A 26823-nucleotide genomic window follows, 5' to 3' on the forward strand; every position below is an offset into this window, starting at 1 on the left:
CATGATGAGAGAATATATGCTCATACATACCTAATTTACTTAACAAATACACATATACTTTGGTAATAAACCCTTCTAATTAAATGTTCCCAATATCAGGATTGGACCATTTCGTAACTTACACTATTTTGTAATATTTAATATTATAATCAACTTATAAAAAATATTATAATCAAATATTCATTTTTCTCATTGGTAACTCATTACATCTAGGAGGTGAAAAGAGCATTTTGGGCCGGGTCAATTCGTAACTGGCAAGCCCATTCCGTGCTCCTATGTATTTTGGTAAAACAGGCTGAAATTAGGTCAATTATGCTTCTCGTGTATGCATGGTACTCAGCTCTGCGATTTATTTTTGGGTAAACTACGCAAATGGTTATTAATGTTTGACTAAGTTTTTATTTTTACCACCTATGTTTCAAAAATTATAAACCAATTTGTAATAAACGATAATATTAGTGATTTTTGAAACATTAGTGGTGAAAAAGAAAATTGATTCAAACATTAGTGATCATTTGTATAATTTATCCTTTATTTTTTTATAAGTCAACTTAAATACTTTATTTTGATGTAATTATTATTATTTAATTAATTAATTAATTCAGACAACATTGTTTACATTTATTATGAACAAAATTTTAAATCTTATTTCACTCACTACGTTAAAGATTTAAATAATGAATATTATATAAAAGATTTAATATTTCGTTATTAGACTAAAATAAATTTTTTGAACAGCCAGAATAAAATAATTGGATTCACTTACTATGTTTAATTTAATGTTTTACTTCAAATCATTAGAAATCATTATGAATTTTTATTATTAAAATCCAGAACTTGTTAGAATAACGATTTTTTGCTAATTTATTTATTTTAAATTATTTTAATAATTATAAGATTATATATGTTCAGAACTTTATTAATCTATTGATAACGCATACACATCTTAAGATTATATATATTCAAAACTTTATTAATCTATTGATAACGCATACACATTTTACCTACGTCGCTATTCAAATAAAAAATCTTACTTTTACCATTAAAGTCAGATGACTTATTCACCACAAATGAATTTTTTTAAGTGACACGTGTACTGGTAAACATCAAAAGTATATTAAATTAAGAATATTTATTTGAAATAGTAATTTTGTAATACATAAGTATGCAAATTAAAATTTATTATATATCAATTTGAATTTTAAAATTTAAAATTCTAACATTTTAATTATAAATCCTAAATTATAAATCTTTAAATATAAAAATAAAATACATGACATTATATAAATTTTATAAAACTAAAATTTACACAACATAATCTCAAATAATTTTTATACTAAAATCCTTAGATTTATCGTTTGACCTTGAAATTAATATGATAGGCTTTCAAAGGAGGCCCAAAATATTTGAATTAAGTCGAGATTTACCAAGATAAAACATTATTTATCTTCAATTACAAATCATTAAAACGACAACGTATATAGTTTTCTCTCTGCCCTGCCATTTCTTTTCGGCTTTCGGCTCATTCGATTCACGGCAAACGCAGAAAAACTAGAGCCCAAGCAAAAACGCAAAAACTCGATCTTCGACTCAGCTCACAGAAAAATAGAGAAGAATTAAAGATCTCTCTTGCTCGTTGATCTACCTTTCAGGTTTTCATCAATCTTTCCTGAGTTTCGATCTTGACTTGTGTCTGAGTTCGTTCTCCAATCGCACTAATTTTTGTCTTCTGAAATTCGGTCTTACGTTATTTTTCTTGAATATATTGTTTTAAGGATTTTAATGGTATAGTGGACTCCGTGTCTTTAAGTTTCTGTTTAGGTACTGAGAAACCCTGGAAAATGTGGAATCGGTCGATCAGCTCAACTGAACTGACCTGAATAGTAGTGTGTTTTTTTCCCATTCAGTTTTTTATAATTATTGAAATCTTAGTTTTTGGAAATGAGGTTTAACTCTCCACAGAAAATCTTCGATAACTAGTTGTCTTTCCCCTTGCCCCTCATTACCTCTTTAATGAAATACGGGGGATTAGTTTGTTTACCTCTCTTCTTTTAGGCTAAAATGTTTAGCATTAGTATGGCTGGTGCAAATTTGATTTTGTTTTACTGTTGTTATTTGGAGGGTTTGTTTTTTTGATAGAAGTTGAGGTCTCGTTAAAAACTTCCTTAATGTTCTTACATCAATACAAAACCTAAAACAATAACCCCACTTGTAAAATATACCTCAAGATGTAAGATAACATAGCAAAATAAAAACCAACAATTACAATCACAAACTTAAAAATGCCTCTGAATACAGCTGTCGAACAATCACAATCCAATTGGAGGATCAAGTTCTAAAGAAATATCGCAATCTTCAGGGACCTATGAATTAGGTTTGAAGTAAGGATCAACTTCATGCACCAAGATTTTGAATAAATGATCCCCGACCTTCAACTCCAACAACTCATTAATTCTCCCTTGAGCATTTGTGAGTATTTGAATTTTCGCCCGATCAAAAGACGAAGGGAACTCACAACTATTATCAATTACTATTAACTTGCCCCACTTAGTAGTTATGTTTTTGAAAGTATCTCAATTCCAAACGTAAAATGGAATACCTTCGCAAACTAGCCAAACGCGCTGGCTCTCCACCACAAGGCTCTCAGACCAAGTTTCCACTCTGGAAAACCATTTTGCAAGAGTCTCTAATTTATCATCCTTCACTCTTCTCAACGAATCAAAATCTTCAAAAACCATTAGAACTACATTTTCAACAGCTCTCATAAGCGTGAAAAATCTTCTCGTACTATGCAAAATTTCCTTATTTTGAGTATTGTGAAAAGTTTTCAAGGTCCAAAGTTTTTGTATTAATGTCTTAGGGTTTTCCCGCTTTTAAATCTTCATAACTAGTAAGACGTGTTACATTGTAATTTTTTTTTTTTGAATTTTTATGCTTTGGTTGTCATCTAATGTGAGAAAATACGGTGTGCAGTCATTATTTGGGAGTGGAACGTGGAAAAGACAGCGGTTTGTAGCGAAATGCGATGTCGTTAAGCTTAGCTGGACATCATTTTACTGGTGCCATTTATTGAAAGTCACAGAAAATAGGTTTATTGGTTCAGCTTATCGCAATTACTTTTCCTTTTCAGGCTATATATTCCGTACCAGCTTCTCAAATCTGGTTTGCTTCTCAACGAGGAATCGTTCTTTGCATGACCTATTGACACACTTGTGAGATGTCGGGGTTACTAAATGTATCACTACTTAAACTGAAAACAATTTTTTTTAGAGTTTCAATCTTTTAGAACATCAATCTTGATTTTGGACTTGCCTTTTTTTTTATTTTTCTAAATGTAGTATGTGGCTTCTGTAGGTGAATTTAGTTGTTTTAGCTGATGATAACCTGATCTATATTTATGTAGTTTGTAGATGCAACATATTGGATTCTGTTGTTTCTGTTTCTATGCATATCTGTATGTACTTTCCCATGTCAATACATTCTGGCATACTGATTTTAGGAACTTAAGAGTACAAATGTATTGATTATATAGGTCGATGGTGCTCTGTTAAATGTCAATTGGTTTGAAATATTAGTAACTATAGATCGGAAATATTCTTCCTATTATTGTCTACCATCTTTTTAATTGAAACTTTAAATCAAATTTGGATGTGTCATGTGATTCATGGCTGTTGTCAGTATTCTTTTCCTGTTTGGTTATTATTTTTTATTTCTGTATTACAAGTTTTCCATTAACTGGAAATTATAATGTATATCTGGTTGCAGTCTTCTATCAACGGATCAGCATCAAACCTTCCAGATAGTAGTGGACGTTCTTTTGCAACATCTTTCTCTGGTCAGTCTGGTGCAGCCTCTGCTGTTTTCCATCATGCTGGTGGGTAGATTTTACTGGATTTCCACACAACTATGTTCTTTGAAACTCATGCAATTTGTATTGTTTGTTTTGCAGGCAATATTCAGGGTTTGCATAATATTCATGGTAGCTTTAATGTTCCCAACATGCCTGGTACATTCACATCAAGAAACTCAACATTAGGTAATGTTCCAACTGCTGGGGTTCAACAACCTACTGGGAGCCTATCTGGTGGAAGATTTGCATCAAATAATCTTCCTGTTGCTCTTTCTCAGGTGCTTATAAATCATACTGTGATTTGACTTTCTATGGTTGCTGCAAATGCAATAAAAGTTATTTATGTTTCCTTCACCCTTCATGCATGTCATTGGGACAAAAACATACAAAAATGAAAATTAATAATATGTACTGAATTTGTTATGGAGGCTATTTTGCAGTTATCTCATGGCAGCTCCCACGGATATTCAGGAGTAACAAATAGAGGAGGTATTAGTGTTGTAGGAAATCCTGGATTTAGTAGTTACACAAATGGAGTTGGTGGTTCTATACCTGGGATTCTCCCTTCCTCTGCTGCAATTGGTAACCGCAATGCTGTCCCAGGATTGGGAGTATCTCCAATTTTGGGAAATGCAGGTTCTAGGATAACGAGTTCTATAGGAAACGTGGTTGGTGGGGGAAACATTGGGAGGAGCATAAGCTCTGGTGGTGGATTATCTGTACCTGGTCTTGCATCTCGTCTGAATTTAAGTGTCAATAGTGGATCTGGAAGTTTAAGCGTGCAGGGACAGAATCAATTGATGAGTGGTGTGCTTCCTCAGGGTACGTTACCTTGGATGATTACCACTAGATTTTGTTGTTGGCTTGAACAGAAGACTCTGTTTGCCTGTGTTGCTAGCTATTGTTGCTCTTGGGTACAAATGAGTATGATGATCATAATTTTTGGCTAACTTACCACCTCTCACACTCTATTTTTTTTTCTGGTCAGTTCCAGTTATTATAATTTAGTTGATTCCTATTCTTAGTTGATCCTGAATATATGTTTTATATTTATGGATTGTTACTTTTATATGATAGAATATGCATCTTGTAGATGAACTAATTTAGCTGTAGTTGTTCATATGAATGTCATTTTCTGTATTCAGGATCTCCTCACATGATTTCAATGTTGGGCAATTCTTATCCTACTGCTGGAAATCCTCTTTCCCAGAGCCATGCTCAAGCTGTTAACAACCTTAGCTCTATGGGAATGTTGAATAACATGAACGCAAATGACAATTCTCCTTTTGACATAAATAATGATTTCCCTCAGCTGACAAGTCGTCCTAGTTCTGCTGGAGGACCTCAAGGACAATTGGGTAACAGAAGAGTAGGACTTTCTGATTCCTCATTTGTCTTTTTTTCATGCTGCTGCAGTCTTAATATTTTAAGTTAAACTTGCAGGTTCATTGAGAAAACAAGGTCTTAGTCCCAGTGTTCAACAAAACCAAGAGTTTAGCATTCAAAATGAGGATTTCCCTGCTTTACCAGGATTTAAAGGTGCACAAATATTCTTTGATAAATGCTTTATTTCTTTCTCGCTTTTTAAGTCCAGCTTTAAGTTATATCTATACTTCATTTGATCTTTCTAGTATATTTTGTCTACTGAAATTTATGCACTGTTCTGTTAATTTAATATCTTCATTCTTATGATGCTGTTATTTTGTCTAAAATCATTATGATGTTCTTGACCTCATTATTTGATATTGTATAGGTGGTAATGCTGATTATGCAATGGATATGCACCATAAGGAACAACTTCATGACAATACCATGTCGATGATGCAATCTCAACAGTTCTCTGTGAGTTACATTTACAAAATTGAAAATTTATGGTTTATTTTCTTTTTCATATGACTTTTAAAGTAATTGCACGCTGTATTTACTGCTTGTTATTTATTTCCTTTTCATTTTCTAGAAAAGTATGTTTTGTCATCTTCATGATGTATGTATTTTGGGAGTTTATCTAATACTTGTGGATCATATTCATCACATTGCCCACAGCAGCAACAGCTACATGGTCCATCAGCCAGTAGTAGCGGTGCCTCCTTTTCACCTGTAAACAACCAAGATCTCCTCCATTTTCATGGCTCAGATATATTCCCATCTTCACATTCGAGCTACCATTCACAGGTATAGTAATCTGGTGCTTTAAATGGTTGCTTGCAAATGTAACCAAGTGGTTATTGTGAGGTTGAAGGATATATATAGATCTCTATGGATTGCATCTTTCTCAAATGGTACTTGGGAGAAGAGATTAATTTCTAATTTGAAAATCCATATTTGAGTGTGTTTTAGCAGCTGGATTGAATTGCAATTCACTCTTGGTCAAACCGGAACAATGTGAAATTTGCCCTTCCTTTTTTTTTCTTATAACAGCATGTGAAAAGAATTATGCATTGGAAGTTGAAGAAATTTGACTTCTTTAGGATGGACATATTTGAGTCGTTCATTTTCTTTCATCTTTTGTTCAGACCAGTGGACCACCTGGGACTGGGCTAAGAACTCTAAATTCGCCAAATACGGTTTCTGGTGTCGGTTATGAGCAGCTCATCCAACAATATCAGCAACGCCAAAACCAGTCTCAGTTTCGTCTTCCACAGATGTTGGCTTTGAATCAATCATCTAGGGAATCTGGCCTGCAATCAATACAGGCTACGCAGTCTAATCCCGACCCATTTGGGTTACTTGGTTTGCAGAGTTTAATAAAAATGACTAATCCTGATCTGACTTCCCTTGCTCTTGGAATTGATCTGACAACCCTTGGGTTGAATTTGAATTCATCGGAAAATCTTCACAAGACTTTTAGTTCTCCATGGTCTGATGAACCAGCAAAGGGTGACCCAGAGTTCACTGTACCACAATGTTATTATGCTAAGCAACCACCTGCTTTACATGTGGGTGTTTTCTTACATTTCGTATTTTGGTTACTCAATGCAATTGTCTCAATTAGTGGTTTTCCTCTAGTTCCGAACTCTGATTTCCTTTGATGCATGCAGCAAGGTTATTTTTCAAAGTTCACAGTGGACACATTGTTCTATATATTTTACAGGTGTGTTCATTTTAACATCTGTTACCTCCCTATTGTTTAATTTAAGATCTTATTTTAGTTATCTGAACTTCTCTGTTTCTAACACAGCATGCCAAAAGACGAAGCTCAGTTATACGCCGCAAATGAACTGTAAGCTCTCGACTGAATGAATTGTGTTGAAATCTTTATGCATTTTCCTTTTTTTTTTCCCTTCAAGCCCTCATTTTAACTCCTCTTATTGGCAGTTACAATAGAGGCTGGTTTTACCACAAGGAGCACCGAATGTGGTTCATAAGGGTTCCCAATGTTGAGCCACTAGTGAAGACGAACACATACGAGAGAGGTTCTTATCATTGTTTTGATCCAAAATCATTTGAATCAATCCGAAAGGTCGGAACTACAGTATCTCCTAATTCATTATTATGTTGCTTTTTAGTTTTTACTGTTATTCATGACTCTAGTTGCTGAATGTTGGTGACTATATATTTTAAGTGCAGGATAATTTTGTTTTCCATTACGAGTATGTGGAAAAGAGACCAGCTGTACCTCAACATTAACAAGGTGGTTTTCTTTCTCATAATTAAGGACGTAAAGCTAAAGGATGTATTTGAAAATGATTCATTAGGACATTAGAGTGTATTTTTGGAATATTTAGAAACTTTCAGCAAGTCCCTGGCGATCTAATTTCAATGACCAGCTCTCTTTGCTTCTTTTATATCCATTTTGGATTAATAATATTTTTATTGCTCAATATACATAGTTTCCCTTTCATATTGGTCCGTACACATAATTCCATGCCAAAATCGGGTTGACGCTGTTCAAGACCAAAGGTCTCCTGCAATGAAGCATTCTTTTAGAATATGATTAACTACCAAGATACTTCTTCTTCAACATTTCACACCGAGCGCATCATGGTTCATGAGCAATCGCCAACTCTTTCGAGTGAGCATAGCCACATTCATAGCTTCAGCTATCTTAAGAATAAGGCCTCCGTTTCTTTTGAGTTGAGGCCAATTTAACTTGGGATATTAATCCAGTCAATCATTTTATATATCGTATGAAAGTTATATTGGGTCTAAATAGATATAACTAACAGATAACGAGTTGGATATCTATAATTTTTATTATAAAAGTTAAATATGAATTTATTTGTTATCCAAATTATGTATAAGCAATATCATCTAAATTTGAATGTAAATTAATTAAATTCGATACCGATAAGTGGATAATAGATTTGGATTCTTCTTCTTGCCATGGAATATTTTTATTAAGGGTTAGCGGTTGTTGGACTAAAATCGAACTGATTGATAATGCAAGCTCTTTTTTAAACCGGTGATCAAAATGGTTTGAATAAAAATATAAGGGACAATTCATATTGCTTAGTTAATAAACAAAGGGAGCAACAGATATCTAGTTGCTGTGGTGTAGTGGTTATCACGTCAGTCTTACACACTGAAGGTCCCCAGTTCGATCCTGGGCAGCAACATTTCATTTTGAAACCAAAGCATGCGCCAACCCTGCTCGACTCTCTCATCGTGCCCCACCTCCTTTTTCGAAACCAATATTTATTTTCGTTTAAGGCATACTCCAATTTCATCGTGGAAAAAGTGCTGAGGACACACCATCATTTCAAGCCTGTTACGGAAAACACATTTTCTTTATAGTACTATTACTGTGTTAAACATTATTTGCAATTAACAAGAATTCCAATTCCCTTTTTACGTTAAGCGATATTGTTATTATTATGAAAACAAATATTTCGATTTAAGTCTAAGAGCAATGAAAAAATTTCGGATGTATGAAGAATTAGATAACACTAGTGGAAGAGTCAATAGTTTGTATGCAACTTTACGAAAAGATTAAATCAGAATCTCCAGTGCGTTCGAAAGAAAGGTGGAGTGGACCTAGATCACGCTCCTGTTTTCTTTTGGTCTTCCGCCCGTTCCTTTGTAATCATTCTCGGAGTGATTGCCATTGCCATGAGCTCCTGGAACAGCAGTTTACATGCGCAAGGGATATATACCTGTACAACACCAGTTTTATTCTTGCATCCTCTGCACTCGAATGAGCTCTTCTTTAGATTCGCGATAGCAATCAACCCACATCTCTCACAAACATGCACTCTGTATGCATCACTTTGGTCAAACAATCTCTCCTTGAGGAAATGGGAAGCACCATGTGCAATCATGCAATCTCTTTCCATCTCTCAGAAACGAAGACCACCATCACGGGATTGTCCCTCTGCAGGCTGCCTCGTTAGATCTGAACAGGACCCCGACCTCTTGAATGGATCTCATTGTCAACCATGTGCTTTAGTCTTTGGTAATATGTTGGCCCTAAGAATATCATAGCAGTAAGCCGCCTGCCCGTGTGTCCGTTATACATCATCTCAAAACTACGCATCTGATACCCACATTTATGAAGTGCTCTGCTGATATTATCCACCTATAGCAACAAACCAAAAGGATTAAAATGTGTCCACGGTCCCTAGATGTTAAAAGGAGTAGCATTTAACATAGTCTGAGAACAATAATTCAAGAAAATACCTAATTAATCTAAATGATTAAGAGATCGCGACTTACAGTTACATCTGTAAAAGGAGTATCATCCGCTTCCTTGCCCATGAGAGCTGCAACTTTTCCCATGATACACTCAATAAGCTGACCGATTGTCATTCGAGAAGGAATAGCATGAGGATTCACAATGATATTAGGCGTGATGCCTTCCGCAGTCCATGGCATGTCTTCCTGGGTGTATGATAGGGAAGTGGTGGCGGGTTCATGATCGTTACTCTTGTTGAAGAATCAAACCTAGAAATCTCTAGACTCGATGAAGAACAATAAGGAATGAATAGGGAATGTGGCACCAATAGCTAGGGTTCTTTAGGGTTTCTTTTAGGTGCTGGAAACAAGGTAAGAAACAAGATTAAAACAAGATAAACAAAAGATAAAAAAATTGAAAATAAAGTAAAATAACCAAGAAATCAAAATATCTCCCTTATGAAAGTGAGCGATAAAGATGATTGATGGCGTGGATGGATATGTAGAAAATTGATGGATAACGTCCTATCGAGCCCTCCTTGTCGTAATGAAAAGGCAAACACGATAATATGACTCTAACCAACCCTCCTAGTCGCAATGAAAAGGCAAATTGGAGTGTAAATTAATCTCTCTCACAAGAACTTGAAATAACTCAAGGAGAAGAAACTTCGAAGGCACAAGGCAATCAGCACTTGCAAAAACGAACTCTCGTTGTATTATTAATCAAAGAAATCTTATTTACAAAGTTGAATGAAACCTCCTTTATATAAGGACTGAGTTCTTAAGGTCCTAAATAACTAAAGAATAAAATAATAATAAACTAAACATGTCTTAACTCTAATTTATAATAAAATAATAATAACTAAAATTATTGTCTTAACCCAACCTTAATTCCTAATAAAATAATAAATCTGATCCTAAAGGATAATTTATCATCCTATATTAAATTATATTACAAATAATCAATATAAATATTGAAAATTCGTAATATTTACAAAATCACGTAATAATCCCGTATAGGATTTCCTACATGCACTGTATTCAGTAAAATGGCCATATCTTGAGTTTCCGATATCGGATTGATGCAATTCAAGAACCGTTGGAAAGATAAGAGACATACTATTGTATCTACAGAAGACATCTTGACCAAATAAGATCAGGATACCATTCAAAAAGTCATCACAAGTATACTTATGTTCTAATCTTCTTTTCCAATGCTTGGACGAGTGGATCATTTGGAAGAGTTATTACTTCTTCCTTTGATGTGAGCCTTGTGATGCATGTATCATCTTCGCTTTCTTCAAAAAGATTCAACCTCAAATATGAAACATTAAGGGAGCAACATTAGAATCGTTTAATGATTCATTCACATTATACTTACCGAATATATATGCTTTGAATCTTTGAGACTTTGTTCTTCTAATAGGTTCAAGTAGAAACATTAGTCCAAAGAAGCATGTATTATGGACTCTGGTGCATGTATCATTCCCCCACTCCTCAAAAGGATTAGTCCTCGAATCTAAAAATCTAAGAGAAAGAGAATTAGATGTGTTGAAAGGAAAACTTGTGAAACATTTACCAAGATCAATGTGATGTGTCTTTATGTGTTTTAGTCGAGGTTTCTTCTTTGTAGGAACTGATTTCTTGTAGTCTTGAAATCATCTTTTGCATACAAGTCTTGTAATTTGATGTTTAGGTTGAAATTCAACTTGGCGCCAACCACTGTTGGCTTTCTGTATGATTTCTTCAGATAATTTCTCCATGGTTTTATTTTTGTGTGGCGAGAATGGGTTTTTAAAAACCATGCCAACTGGTTTGTTAAAGTAATCCCTTAAGTCTCCTAAGTGTGGTTCATGAATTAATAATTCTCAGCATGAGATTTGTGGATTGTAGAACATTTATGGTAGTGCATCGTCTACTATGTTTTGCTTACCTCGGTCTTTAGACTCTCGTAAATCGTGACTTTTCATTGATATATCATAGTGATTAGGGCTTTCATGTGGTAACCCATCATGAGGGTCACCAAGCACTATTCAAACACTCTTGGCGATGGAAGATAGTGTGGGCTAGTCTCGTGTTGCTTTTACTTTCTCATCATTTACATGGATTCCCTGTGCATGAATTATAAAGCCTGTGGAGTTGTGTAAATCTTGTTTCGTCATTAAGATGGCATCACAACTAAGGTTTTCCTGGATATAGCATTTTTTTTAACAAATCTAACTCTTTGGTTTCTTCGAGATTGTATGTTTGACGAGGTATGATGGAACCTTGAATTAGATTGGTTTGGTGTTGTTTTCCTCTTTTCGGTGGTAATTCGTTAGGTGGATCACCAAACACTTCTCGAAAATCCTGTAACAAATATGAAAACACACTAGGAAAATCCTTGTTAATGTTAGAAATCGAAACAATTGATTCCTTAATACGAACAAGGATGGAAGGTTGTTTGTAAAGAAGATTCTCTCTTAATTCTTTTGTGCTCACATATAGATTTTGAGTCACTATTTTCTTCTCACAATTAGGTTCACTCACCTATCATGGGTCATTATTCTTTTGGCTTTTGTAACTAGTGGCCTCTTTTACTTTTGCTTTTTTCTCAACTTTTTCTTTTTTTGCTTTCCCTACCTGCTCACAAATTATCATTTGATCTTTAGGGGTTGGAAGTGTGTCATTCTTTGCTGGTCGCTCTTTCTCCTTGTCAGGTTTGTCATCTCTTGGCTTTTCCAGAGAAGATGGAGTAGAAGATGAGGAATGATTTGAAGGATTACCTTGGTAAGAGGATGAAGTACCTTGGTAATGTTCTCTGAATCGAAATCTCCTTTTGAATTGTGCTTCGATTGCCATTGCTTTATTTAGTGTATCTTCAAGGTTTTCGTACCCATGGAGATCAAGAAGATCAGTGATGTTTGAGTTTAAGCCAACGATGAATCTTGACACGGTGACCTCTTCTTTTTCGGTTATGTTAGCCCTATTGAGTAAGGATTGCATCTCCTTGTAGTAGTCTTCAACTGAACTTCTACCTTGTCGAAGTCGATGTAGTTGTAGTTTAACTTCTCGTGCATAATGTGTCGGTAGGAATCGTTTCCTTATGGTTTGTTTGAGGTCGGTCCAAGAAGTGATCGTTGGAATTTGGAAGTTTTGGATCTTTTTCCTTGTTTGCATTTACCAAGTTCGAGCATATCCTTCGAATTGCATGGTGATAAGGGGAACTTGTTTAGCTTGGGGTAGTCATGGTATGAGAACATGAGATCAACTTTTTCATTCTCAATCGATGTACCTGTCCGGATCGTTGTTTCCTTTGAAAGACGGGATTATGAACTTTGGTTTTGCAAAGAGTTCGGGTGCTTGGAAACGTGGTTGTTCTCACCTGGGTACCAAAAGTTCAGCATTGTTTGTTCTTGGATTATGGTTTGATAGATCTAGTTGTGGTTCTTGTCGTTCTCTCACGGTATTGGTAAGTTCATCAAATCTTTCAACTTGAGTCGTAAGTCGTGCAAGTATGGCTAAGATAGTCGTAAGTGTCTTGTTGTTATTATCGGCCATACTAAAAGCATAACACTCGAAATAAAATTTTAAAGTAAAATAAAAATAAAAGAAAGAAAATTCAACAAAGCAAGAAACCTCACAAGTCACTCCAAGAAAGTAACACAGCGAGAGGAAAGTAAGCCGATCTTGTACTCTTTAAAATTCACTTTACCAAGTAGTCTTCCACAGTTCGTATCGGAGTTTGATTACTAGCAAAGGCGATAAAAAAAACCTAAAAGCTCTAAGAGGCCAAACAAGGGTTAGACTCCAAGAGAACAAGAATGCAAAGAATGAAGAAATATGCAAACTCTTTAGTCCTACTAACACAAGAAATATAATGTGTTAGATAATGCAAAAGAACAATACAAGGGAAAACAAAAGAACCTAAAGCACTAAGAGTCAAAGGAAAAAAACCAACCCATAAACCTAGAAAAGGTTGGATCAACTTGAGCAATGTTTTTGAGAGGGTTACTGGTGTCCAACAATTTTGGAAAAATTCTTGAATGTCTTTATATGCGTCAAGAAACCTCTTGTGAAATTTTAGAACCAAATACCTTCATTAGTATCCAGTAGACTCTGTTGAACGGTGAGTCCTCAAACAATCTATTTTTCTTGATCACTTTTTTCGAAGTTGTTATTGATCTAAAAAAATTGTGATTTTTTGTTTGAAGTATCCTGAATATATGAAGTTTCAATTTGGAAATTTTCACCACGAAATTCTTGTTGCGGAAGATGGCTATCGGATAGAGCAAAATCGCAACTGATAATTTGAGAAAATAAAAATGAAGATAAAAAAGACACAAAATTTACGTAGAAAACCCCTGAATAATATAGGGTAAAAACCACGGGCAACGGTAGAAGAATTTCACTATAAGAAAATAGGAATTACAACCTCTCTCGATCTACCAAGGAAAAAACAATGATAATTCTCTCTAGATAAAAGGAGAAAACAACTCTCAAGAAACTCTCTAAAATCTCTCTAGTATTGGAAGAAAACTAGAATGCTTTGGGATGGTTTTGAAGCTAAATGAGCTAGGGTATTTATAGTTGAAGCTTTAAGGACTAATTTGTAAATATCTTAAATTAAAATGGCTAAAATTGAGGTTCTACCATTTCCAAAATTCAGCAATAGCTGCTGCCCCCTTTTTTTCCAAGCAGCACCGAAAGTTGCATTTATTATGCACACTTTCGGTGCATAGTCAACAATCTCCCACTTGAAGATTTGATTGAAATAATCATATCTTCACACCATTCTTTCTACCTTGTACCATCATGTTGCTTACGTCTCTGAATGGCCACAAGAGGATCGACACCAAGTAAATTTATCGGTATTGATCGCCTTCGTCATGAAATCTGCTATGTTGTCTTTGGTATGGATCTTCTGCATATCTACCGTCCCTTCTTCCACCTTTTCACGAATGAAATGGTATTGAACTCGTATGTGTTTTGTCCTTGAATGAAATGTTGGATTCCTTGCTAGATGCAAGGCGCTTTGACTGTCACAAAACAGAGAGACAAACTCTTGATTGTGCCCAAGCTCCTCCAATAGCATCTTCAACCAAATTGCTTCTTTAATGGCTTGTGTAGCTGCTATATATTCTGCCTCTGTTGTGGATGTAGCCACAACTGACTGCAATTTTGAAACCCAGCTTACAGCTCCACCAGCAACTTTGAACACATATCATGTAGTAGATTTACTTTTATCCAAATCCCCTGCATAGTCAGAATCGACATACCCATTTATAAGTAAGTTTGATCCTCCGTAACATAATGCAACATTTGAGGTCCCTTTGATGTATCTTAGGATCCTCTTTACAATATTCCAATGCTCTTTGCCTGGATTCGCCATGTACCGACTAACCACTCCCACTGCTTGTGCAATGTCTGGTCTTGTGCATATCATAGCGAACATTAAACTTCCCACTACTGATGCATACGGTACTCGAGACATCTCCATCCTCTCTTCTTCACTGCTAGGACTCATACTGGAGGATAATTTGAAGTTAATAGGAAGAGGGGTAGAAATTGGCTTACAATCTTGCATGCTAAATTGTGACAAGATTTTCTTCAAGTAATTCTTTTGTGAAAGCCAAATCTTCCTGTTACTTCTATCTCGGTGAATTTGCATCCCTAGAATCTTGTTTGCTGATCCCAAGTCCTTCATTTCAAATTCCCTAGCCAGTTGTGCCTTTAATTCTTCAATATGATCTTTGTTGGGTCTTGCAACCAACATGTCATCCACATACAACAGCAATATAACAAAATCGTTATCACCAGACCTCTTGAAATAAGCACAAGGGTCAGCATTAAGTCTGTTGTATCCAAGGCACATAATGAAGGAATCAAATATCTTATACCAACACCTCGGCACCTGCTTTAGACCGTACAGAGATTTGTTCAACCTGCAAACCAAATTCTTCTTTTCGTCTTCTTCAAAACCTTCAGGCTGGAGCATATAAATCTCTTCTTCAAGATTTCCATGAAGAAAAGCTGTTTTAACATCTAGTTGCTCTAGATGTAAGTTCAATGTAGTACACATTGCTAAAACTACTCGAACTGTTGTTAGTCGAACCACAGGAGAAAATATTTCATTGAAATCAATACCTTCCTTTTGAGCATATCCTTTGACCACCAGTCTTGCACGATACCTCTCTCAACTTGATCGTCACCATTTCGCTTGATTTTGAAGACCCATTTGTTACCAATTGGCTTCTTTCCTTGTGGTAGTGACACAAGGGTCCCATGTATTATTTTTATGAAGGGCTTCGATTTCTTCTTGCATTGTCATCATCCACAGTGAAACATCTGAGCTGTTTATTGCCTCCTGGTATGTTGATGGCTCACCGTCCTCTGTTAAAAGACAGTATGCAATATTACCTTCTATAACATAATCTGAGTGCCAATTGGGACGTTTTCTCACACGATCTGATTGATGAGTTGTTGGAGCTTCAGAACTCTCTGGTTCTTGTTCATCATGTGTTGGTTCTGCTTCAGAAAAATCTCCTTGTTCAAACTCTTTTTCCACATGTATCTGCGTAGTCTCTAACTTTTCAACGCTACCATCTTCTTCTTTTCTTTGTAGCTTATCTTCTACAAAGATAACATCCCTGATGATGATCACTTTGCGGGCAGTGGGATCCCACAAGCGATACCCCTTGACTCCATTAGCATACCCCAAGAATTTGCATTTCCTGGATTTTTGATCCAGCTTTGAGATTTCTTGGGAGTTGTACATCACGTACACAATACTTCTAAATATATTGAGGTTTGAATAATCAGCTGGTTTACCAGTCCACATCTCCATTGGTGTCTTCAGCTCTATTGCAGTTGATGGAGCTCGATTCACCAAATAACAAGCGGTATTGACTGCTTCTGCCCAGAATGATTTTTCTAGGCCTGCATCCCTCAACATTGCTCTTGTTCTTTCTAACAAGGTTCTGTTCATCCGCTCTGCCACTCCATTTTGTTGAGAAGTGTTTTCCACTGTGAACTGTCTTTTGATGCCTTCTTTCCTGCAGAAGTCATCAAATTCTTCGCTTGTGTATTCTCCTCCATTATCTGTTCTGAAACACTTGATCTTATTTCCAGAATCAAGTTCCACCCGCGCTTTGAAGATTTTGAAAGTTGAAAACACATCCGACTTCTTCTTAATAGGATACACCCAACATCTCCTAGAGTAGTCATCAATAAATGAGACAAAGTATTTTTCTCCACCTAGGGATGTAACTGGTGCTTGCCATACGTCAGAATGAACCAATTCTAGAACATTTTTGCCTCTAGAATTTGACGTGTTGAATTTCAACCGATGCTGCTTACTTGTTATACAATGCTCACACAAAGGAAGTGATATCTTTGTTAAGCTGGGAAGTAGCTTTTGCTCCACAAGGACTTTCATTCCTTGTTCTGACATGTGTCCAAGTTTCTAATGCAATAGCATTGCAGAATCTGAACTACATGAGGCAACAGAGGCTTCTGCTTCTAGCAAAGTCTCTCCCTTCAGTATGTACAAGTTTGATGCTATCTTTTCGCCTTTCAGCACCACAAGCGCTCCACGAAACACCTTCATGATTCCTTTCCGTGTTTCAATCTTACTTGCATTATTATCCAACAATCCGTAGGATAATAAATTTTTCTTTAGGCCTTTCACGTGCAGCACATCTCGAACAACTTTAATTGTTCCATCATACATCTTCAATTTGATGGTTCCCACGCCAATGATCTCTAAGGCATGATCATTGCAACTATACACAGATCCTCCTGAGACAAGTTCATACTGATTGAACCATTCTCTTCTTGAGGTCATGTGATATGTTGCTCCTGAATCAATGAGCCATATATCTGCAAATCTTTTTCTTCCTTCCATGGTGGTTGACGCTTCACAGCATAGTGCATCTCCATCATCTGAAGTGTTTGCGTTATTGCCTTGTGGATTGGAGTTTTTATTTAGACTCCAACAATCCTTCTTCAAGTGACCCTTCTTTCCACAGTTGTAGCACTTTAAATTCTTCTTACTCCTCGACTTTGATCTACCATGTTTGTGACTGTTGCTTTAGCCACGTTCTGTTGATCTCCCTCTCGTCGTTGTCAACGCTTCTGCTTATTGCAGATTTACTTGTCTGTCTTCATTGTTCTTGCACCGATTTTCTTCTTGTAGAACAGCAGCTGCAACGTCATCGAAGACTAGACTGGTGACATTATTGTTTGTCAAGTTGATGATGAGTTGATCATACGAATCCGGTAGACTTTGAAGTAGAAGTTCAGCACGTTCTTGTTCTACTATTTTACAACTTAAGGATGTAAGCTGAGAAAATAAAGTGTTCAGTGTGTTTAAGTGCTTCGTCACTGAAGTAGATTTTGACATCCGAAGAGTGTATAATTTCCTCTTAAGGAAAATTTTATTGTACAACGATGTAGCCTCGTACAATTTGGTGAGATAATCCCATATCTCCTTAGCTGTCTTCTTCTCCTCGATGCTTGACAATATTTCATCTGCTAATGCTAGATGAAAGTTTGCCATAGCATTTCCGTCCATCTCGTTCCATTTGTTGTCATCTGCGAAATCCATCGGCCTTTCATTGATAGCCGCTAGACACCCGTCTTTCCTCAGGGATGGCCTTCATCTTCAATTTCCACAGTGAGAAATTTCTCCTATTGAATTTTTCAATATCAAATTTTGTTGTCATAGCATCTATTATTGATAGCTTCCACTATTTAACTATCGTGAATAGTAATCTAGAACCTCAAAGAATGGGTAATACCTTCTTATTTTCTTTTGTTGGAGGATCCACCTTTTGGTGGCAACCACAAAGACAATAAGCAGATATTACACACTCAAATCTAGCTCTGATACCAATTGTTGTGGAAGACGGCTATCGGATAGAGCAAAATCGCAACTGATAATTTGAGAAAATAAAAATGAAGATAAAAGAGATACAAAATTTACGTGGAAAACCCCTGAATAATATAGGGTAAAAACCACGGGCAACGGTAGAAGAATTTCACTATGAGAAAATAGGAATTACAACCTCTCTCGATCTACCAAGGAGAAAACAATGATAATTCTCTCTAGATAAAAAGGAGAAAACAACTCTCAAAGAACTCTCTAAAATCTCTCTAGTATTGGAAGAAAGCTAGAATGATTTGGGATGGTTTTGAAGCTAAATGAGCTAGGGTATTTATAGTTGAAACTTTAAGGACTAATTTGTAAATATCCTAAATTACAATGGCTAAAATTGAGGTTCTATCATTTCCAAAATTCAGCAATAGCTGCTGCCCCCTTTTTTTCCAAGCAGCACCGAAAGTTGCATTTATTATGCACACTTTCGGTACATAATCAACAATTCTTCCTGTATAATTTTCAAAAAAATTCGAAAAAATTCTGGACCGAATCTATTGATGAAACTTGAATGATGTATTTGAAGGCTCTAATGAACTCCAATTGGGGTTAAATTTGGACTGGAGATTACTCTTAGAATTAATATGAGATATGGAGAAAATAAGCCCTAAATTTCTTTGTTTGCAATTTTTCAATTTTTTTGACTTTTTTTTTGCTTTTTGGCTTTTTCTTTTTTCTTTTGTCCTTTTTCTTCTTCTCTTTTTTTTGAAAAAAAAATAGCAAATTAACAAGAAGGATTTAAATCTAAATTAAATTAAAATAAAAAGAACCTAAAACAATGAATCTTTTGTGAACTAGCTCCGTTGGGGTACCTTGACGATTTTGTGTGCAAGAACAAGCAAGATTGCTTGCTTCTTTCCAAGAATCGGCCCAAATCTGATACCAATTGATAGGGAAGTGGTGGCGGGTTAATGAACGTTACTCTTGTTGAAGAATCAAATATAGAAAGCTCTAGACTCGATGAAGAACAATAAGGATTGAATAGGGAATGTGGCAGCAATAGCTAGGGTTCTTTAGGGTTTCTTTTAGGTGCTGGAAACAATGTAAGAAACAAGATTGAAACAAGATAAAAAAAAGATAAAGGAATTGAAAATAAAGTAAAATACTAAGAAATTAAAAGATTCCTCTTATGAAAGTGAACGATAAAGATGATTGATGGCGTGGATGGATATATGGAAAATCGATGGATAACGTCCTATCGAGCGCTCCTAGTCGCAATGAAAAGGAAAACACGATAATATGGCTCTAACCAACCCTCCTAGTCGCAATGAAAAGGTAAATTGGAGTGTGAATTAATCTCCCTCACAAGAACTTGAAAGAACTCAAGGAGAAGAAGCTTCGAAGGCACAAGGCAATCAGCACTTGCAAAACGAACTCTCGTTGTATTATTAATCAAAGAAATCTTATTTACAAAGTTGAATGAAGCCTCCTTTATATAGGGGTTGAGTTCTTAAGGTCCTAAATAACTAAATAATAAAATAATAATAAACTAAACATGTCTTATCTCTAATTCCTAATAAAATAATAATAACTAAAAATATTGTCTTAACCCAATATTAATTCCTAATAAAATAATAAATATGATCCTAAAGGATAATTTATCATCCTATATTAAATTATATTACAAATAATCAATATAAATATTAAAAATTCGTAATATTTACAAAATCACGTATTAATCTCGTATAGGATTTCCTGCATGCACTGTCTTCAGTAAAATGACCATATCTTGAGTTCCCGATATCGGATTGATGCGATTAAAGAACCGTTGGAAAGATAAGAGACAGACTGTTTTATCTCCAGAAGACATCTTGACCAAATAAGATCAAGATACCATTCAAAAAGTCATTGCAAATCTACTTCTGTTCTGATCTTCTTTTACAATGCTTGGACGAGTGGATCATTTGGAAGAGTTATTACTTCTTCCTTTGATGAGCCTAGTGATGCATGTATCAGTGTAAGTCGTGCCAACCGTTCCCTTTTGGCCATGCCGACTGCTAAACTTGTCTCGAATCTGGGGAATCCGAACAGATCGTACTCTTACTTTCACAAATCGCAACCCATCAGCATTAGTTGTCAATAGAACCTACACACACATAGAAATGGTCAATACAATGACAAAATAACTGAAACACAGGCACCTAATCCATGTACATGTATTTTTTATCATGATAACAAACAGAGTGGAATAATCTCCACTTAAAACTAACAACAATTTGAAATGTCTTTACTTGGTCCACGATGCCAGTTTCACTGTGACGTAAGCTTATGCTATGATCACGTTTGGTACAGCGCGATGCCATATCCTGAGTTTCCTCCTTTGAAATAGGTGTGGTCTTTCCGATGATTACATCCTCACCTGAAATTCTTGTTCCCCAACGGACAACAATAAGTGAGCTAATTTTGCATGACAATGAGATGAACGTTGAAGCTGCTAAATTTTGCACTTACAGGAGGTGCAAGACCATCATCATCCAATTTATCGTAAGAGCCATGCCTCGATCCCTGAAAAAAGAAAAAGCTAATTGTGTCATAGGCCAACACTCAAATAATTAACAAACAACAAATTGAAATTTATTTCTCCATGCCAATGCCCTCTTCCTAGGTATTACTAAATCCTCGATTTAATATGACGTAAATAGAAGAATTCAAACTGAATTTGTTTCCCATTTTAAACCATTTTCTTATTTTAAATTAAATTACTAATTTTCAATTTTTATTATAGAAACATTTGAAGGGGCAAAAATCAGCAATCAAGTGAAGCCATGCTCAGTTCTCACCATAGTAGTAGACCTATCTGGTCGACCAAAATCCTCTTTGACAAGGGTCCCCATTTCCTTCTCCTCATCCCTGCAAAGTGAAAAGAATGGAAATTTATAGTGAACATTAATGTGGAGTAAGAACAAGCTCAAGTATGGGATCCAAAAGGCTTGTATCTGAAAAAGGAGTAGTTAAAGGAGTTATCAACAGAATCTTACCGGTAAGAGCGGAAGAAAAGTGATCGAAAGAATCCACGGTCTATTGATGATTGATTCATAATAACAGAATCTTCTTGGTTATATCCAGAATAGCAGGCAATGGCCACAATAGCATTCTAAGAAAGAAAATAAGAGGCAAAGAAACAATTGTAAGGATAAAGCAAAAAGTGAAGTAACTACTAAAACAGATCATAGAAATTTCAAATTTACAATGCCAGCAGGAAGCTGCGGAAAATGGAGATGTTCCATAGCTCGTGTAGTAACAAGTGGCTTTTGGGTATAGTAGAGCACGTAGGCCAATGTATCCTGTGTAACAAAAAGAAGAACAAATGATGATATTTTCCAGGTGGGATGGGACAGACTTATACTCATGTAAATAAGAAGCATACGTACCATTCGGAATTGGTATTGTATTCTGGTTCATTCTAAATTATTGCTCTTTTTCCAGGTATATCATTCACCGATTGCTTATTTGTGCACTTGGTATTTAGAAAACCAAACAAAATGAACAACCAACGTAAGGAACAAAAAATTTAAACCTTTGAGTCCGATCAGACCGGTCCCCTATACTCTGTATATTCATCCAAACAACCAATTAACGTACAATGCAGTTCCAATAAGGACTAACTCCAACTCTAGAAACGAAAATTTTACGCTGCTTCAAAGAAAGAAAAAAAGAAAGAACCTCTACGAAGTCAGACTGGTGACCAGGATTGTGCTGTGACTCGGGCCTGATGTCGATAGCGGCCGATTCAGATACAATCTCTTGCATCGTGTTTTGGATAAACTCATCGAAGGGGTCGAGCTGTTGACGCACCAAACCTTTTTCTTCGAAATAAGCAGAGATAACCGCCCACGCGTCTTCCAGCGTGATCTCCGCGTCTTCTTCGTCCTCCATTAGTTGAGGATCGTACTCGCTGTTGTCCTCAATTTCTAGGGATTGTTTAAGGTTGCGTTTGGCGCAGGGATTTTCTGGTTTTTGTTCAAAGGATAACTGTACGAGAGACCTGAGATAAGGAGAGATTTAGAGAAGACGGGGAAGGAGAGGATTACATGTAAATGACCTTTCTTCAACATATATATAGGTATGTTACTGACCCGGGTGGACTCGAGTCTGGATCGGACCTTTATACCAACATGGAAATCTTTATACAAATCGACTCGAGGTAGTACGGTAGTTTTTAGAAGGCTTAAAATAAAAAAGAAGTTATTTAAATTGTTTTTTAATATTTTAAACAATTAATTATCATTTTGTGAATTTTTTGAGTGATTTTAATAATTAAATAAATAGTATTATCATTAAAGTTTTATATTTAAACAATTACGTATAAAAAGATTTACTTTATAATTAATTTATATTATTAAAAATTATTTCATTAATTATTTTGATTTTTTCTTAAAATTAAGTTTTTGACTCGTTTCCTTCCCAAATTAAGAAGGGTTCTCTTGTAATTAAGTCTTCAAACAAAGTTACTTGTAATAAAAATAGATTGAAGTCGCTCGTTGCATAATATAATACTTAATATAAAAATAAATATTCAAACTATACCACCACCATTTACTATGGTCAAAAGGATAGTAAGTTTAACTGATTTGTTGGGTTTCGACGGGACTTGGTCAACTTTTTTTATTTGAAAAATTAAGTTCAAGACATGTTTAATATAATACTTAATATAAAATAAGTATTTAAATTATATTGTTTCTTTTTTATTTTGGTATCTAAACTATTTTTCAGTTAATTCAGATGTTTGATTTAGAAACTTTGCTATTTTAAGTATCGAACCGTAATAGACATTAAAAAAATCTCATTAAACGACCCATGTCATATTCTTATAATTTTAAAGATTTTATTTTTTAAAAACTTAAAAGTAAATTATTATATTTAAAAGAATCTAAAAGAAAAATCTCTCTTCACATTCACGTCCCGTTCCCCTTCTCCTTCTCCCTTTCACTCTCACTCCATTACCATTTTCGGCCATTGCCGACTATCGCCCCCGTTATCGAATGATCACCCATCCGTTACCGTTCACCTAGTATTTTACCAGCATTTTCCACGGGCATGCATTTTACTTGGCAATGGAATTTTGATTTACAAGTATTTCACCTCGTATTTCCACGGCCATGCATTTTACCAGCGAGCGGAAAGGTGCAAAGATTTAAATTTGCAAAGGATTTAGTATTTATATTTGTAATGGAGTTTTGATTTACAGCGGTCGGCTCTAATGATTCAATTTTACAAGGTAATGGGAGCTACAAAAGGACTAGAGATTTTAGGGTACTAGGACCACGACAAGAGTGGCGGCCGACGACAGTAGCAGCGGTGGGGTGGGCGGCGGTTGACGAGAGAATTGATCTTTTAGGTTTAGAATTTTAAGAGTTTTTTTTATAAATATTTATAAAAAAAATTGGGGTAATTTTATAATTTTATAGAAATTAAGGGTTTTTTTAATATAAAAATACTTATCAGTTTTTTTTAAATTATCTGAATGCAATATGTGTTATTTAACGCATCTTTTTAATGTACATTATGACCAAAACATTTAAAATGGGAATGTTATACGTTTGGATTAGTAAAAAAAATATAGGCACATAAATAGAAAAAAAGGTATAATTTAAAAATTCTTTATATTAAGCCTTAATATAAATATTTTAAGTTCAAGTTGATATTAAATTTAGGAGTAATCCGCTTCAAATTGACTCGAAATATTTACATGAATATCTTTATTTCCCTCTTTCTCTTTCTCTCGCGCATACAATGTTTATTTTTTTTTTACCTTCGTTATCTCACTTCACACATATTAAACTTGACTTACAATCGAGTATTCATGAGATACAATTATTTATTTAAATTAAAAAAAGAGAAATATCAACTATTGATGAGATAAATTTATACTCATCAAGATTATTATTCCACATTAATTTAAAATATTATTTCCATAACGCATTCTTGAAGAACATTTCTTTTACAATCATTTGTTTGGCATTTTCTTCGTTTTGACGTCTTGCTAATTACAACCTTTTTAATTTAATTCGTTGATTAGTTCAAACCCACGTCACCAAGACAAACAAACGACATAAACAACAAAACAACTGGGATAGAATAAAATTAATTAATTAATCAAAGAATTATATATTTCAATTTTAAAAATAATGAACAAAATAATCAGTCCACTATACACGCCTCTTTGTCCTTATTATCAACGATATGCCGCGAGCGTAAATTCCTACACGGCCGGCGATTTTTTCAAACGGGCCCAAAAAAGATCGGTTCAATGACTCCTTCCACCTCGGCTTGAACTTGACGAAACGCTCCCTGAGCTTCTGCTTCCATAGAACAAATCCGACCAGTAATTTCCTAAATCATCAGGGGTATATCTGACTAGTGATTCAACCCTCAGTTCCTTCTTCGTCTCCACTTCACCGTATATCTCGTAAAACTCCTTGTAGATTGGCACGATCCGTCTCGCCATCGAGATTTTGATATAATCTCGGAGTTTTGGGTCGGGTACGATCCAAGAACATTGTTTCATGTAAGCTTCTTCGAAAGAGGAATTGAATCTTCTGAAATGATCGTTCACGTGATCCATTGAAATCTCGGCCGTTGGATTCTCCGGCAATGATGCAAGCACTTTGCTCCATCCGATCCTCTCGTAGTTCGAGGCGTACTGTTTCACTTTCTTCTCGTGCTTGATCACCCAATCGTCGCCGAGGAGAAAATTCAGATTCGATTGACGGGCTTTTCCGATGACGTATTGCAGATTATTTGCTAAGAACAAATAAGAAAGCGCCGCGTCTTTATACATCGCGGCTTTTGAGTCTAGTTTACATAACATGACGAGGACAAGCCAGGCTAAACGGACGGAAATCGGCGATGAAATGCTTTCCTCGTTGTCGGGGCTACTGAAGTAAGATTCCGGTAAAGCTGATGGAATCCTGAACGGCCAATCCGCGAAAATATCGGAGAGGATCCCGCTGTAATCGGAGAGGAAAGATATGTAATTCATTACATAGCGTGTGAGGGGGTGGACTCCACCTCCTGGAACCGTCGTCTTGGATGAATCCTTCTGAATCGCCGTTTCGAAGTCCGTTAACATCGTTCTAACGGCGTCACCGAGCTTGATCAAGGAGTTAACCGCCGTTGATCGTACGGATGAGGTTGATTCGAAACTGAATATTGGTTCAATATCCGTCCAAAGGTCGGAAACTGCTTCATATAAATCCAGGACACGGAACATTTTCTCGGGAGTTTTTTTGCACTTGGCTACATTTTCCGGGAAACCAAACAGGGCCAAAGCTCCTTCCTTTGAAATCTCCGTGAAACAAGATTCCCTAAGGAGAGCCGAAATGGAGAACACTTGATCGCAGAGGATTCTCTCTCCGTAAAATAGGGTTTTAACCGCCATTTTAACAGCGCTTAACCACGTTTTGATTTTAACCTCCAGAACCTCCCATTCCATCTTCTGAACCTGCTGAAAAGTGAGTCCCCGTTCAACTCCGAGATGATAGAGAGCTTCATCGACGATCGATTTCCGAACGATTTTATAAATTTTGATACACTCCTTGGCGTACCCGGCTGATATCATGGCTTCCGCAATGACCCTCAAATCCGCCATGGCAGCCAACGACACTCTCTCGACTTCAGGTATAGAATCATTCTCGTCCGTCGACTCGTTTTCAAAATCCTCTTCTTCGAAATCCGAAAAGCTAGACTTGGAAATGGATGGTATTGAAGACGAGTGAGCTGAAACAGATTCCGGGTCAAGATAAGCCCGGTTGGACTTCAAAATCTGGTAAAACTCCTTCTCGAGCCTTTTCATGGCCTTTTGCATCAGTATTTGAGCTCGGACGAGTCTCTCCGAACTCGAGTGGTGTAAAACCAAAAATTGCATAGCCTTTTGCAGTCCCTTAATGGAACCCAAATATTGTCTAGCTTCTCCCTATCGGAGAAAAGAGAAGCAACATCTGTACCCCATTTGGTGATGATAAAGTCGGCAACTTCAATGTTTTCCTCCATTAATGACTGGGAGAAGGTATGGTGGAGAGGGGAAGGAGGAGGAGTCAACCTCGTAGGAGATGGGGATTTGAAGAAGATGGACCTCATTCCTTTTCTTGGCATTTACAATATAGCAGAGAGTTAAATGGAGTTTGAATGTATAAGAAGACGAAGAAAGAAGTGAAATTTGTATGTTTCTTGTGCAGATCAGGGATGATGAAGGGGGAAATGTGAGTATATATAGAGAGGGGATAAAGGGTCCACGCGGTGGGATATAAATGGAAAATTCAAACTGTAGTGTTTTTGAGATTACGTGAGGGGCTGACAATGACCACTTCTAAAACTCAAAATAAGAGAATCGTTGAAATCGGCCATTACTCTCAATACTCCCGCTCTTTGTTATTTTGGGTAAACTAATCCACTTATTCTATTTATACTTTTTATTCATCCAACTAGTTTTTTCAAAGTTATTTTA

The 26823-nt window shown here is 35.8% G+C and overlaps 1 protein-coding gene, 2 non-coding genes and 2 pseudogenes across 6 annotated transcripts; 2 read left to right on the forward strand and 3 right to left on the reverse strand.

Moving 5' to 3' along the window:
• Positions 1 to 1505: 1505 nt before the first annotated feature.
• On the forward strand, positions 1506 to 7630 carry LOC120174988 (probable NOT transcription complex subunit VIP2). 4 transcript variants are annotated; one of them, XM_039181706.1, is made up of 15 exons: positions 1506 to 1697; positions 3131 to 3235; positions 3766 to 3874; positions 3950 to 4128; positions 4291 to 4339; positions 4454 to 4672; positions 4996 to 5208; positions 5294 to 5389; positions 5604 to 5692; positions 5894 to 6022; positions 6364 to 6786; positions 6889 to 6941; positions 7029 to 7070; positions 7166 to 7310; positions 7418 to 7630. In XM_039181706.1, exons 2-15 carry the CDS (start codon positions 3218 to 3220, stop codon positions 7475 to 7477), a joined length of 1824 nt encoding a protein of 607 aa, XP_039037637.1. In that variant the 5' UTR covers positions 1506 to 1697; positions 3131 to 3217; the 3' UTR covers positions 7478 to 7630. The 4 variants fall into 4 exon arrangements, with proteins under 4 accessions (XP_039037637.1, XP_039037635.1, XP_039037634.1 ...); XM_039181704.1 differs by having other exon boundaries at positions 4291 to 4672; XM_039181703.1 differs by having other exon boundaries at positions 4291 to 4672; positions 7166 to 7630.
• LOC120174989 lies at positions 3794 to 3874 on the reverse strand. Its single transcript, XR_005521216.1, has one exon. It is a non-coding gene; the product is annotated as a small nucleolar RNA snoR35 (small nucleolar RNA).
• A 703-nt stretch (positions 7631 to 8333) lies between the features above and the next one.
• Positions 8334 to 8406, forward strand: TRNAV-UAC. Its single transcript has one exon. It is a non-coding gene; the product is annotated as a tRNA-Val (tRNA).
• A 423-nt stretch (positions 8407 to 8829) lies between these two features.
• Positions 8830 to 23371, reverse strand: LOC120174951 (annotated as a pseudogene).
• Positions 23372 to 24531: 1160 nt separating this feature from the next.
• On the reverse strand, positions 24532 to 26565 carry LOC120174922 (annotated as a pseudogene).
• Between the last annotated feature and the right edge of the window lie 258 nt (positions 26566 to 26823).

The sequence above is a fragment of the Hibiscus syriacus genome, unplaced genomic scaffold, assembly GCF_006381635.1.
Source record: "Hibiscus syriacus cultivar Baekdansim isolate YM2019G1 unplaced genomic scaffold, ASM638163v2 tig00112131_pilon, whole genome shotgun sequence".
Taxonomy (NCBI): Eukaryota; Viridiplantae; Streptophyta; class Magnoliopsida; order Malvales; family Malvaceae; genus Hibiscus; species Hibiscus syriacus.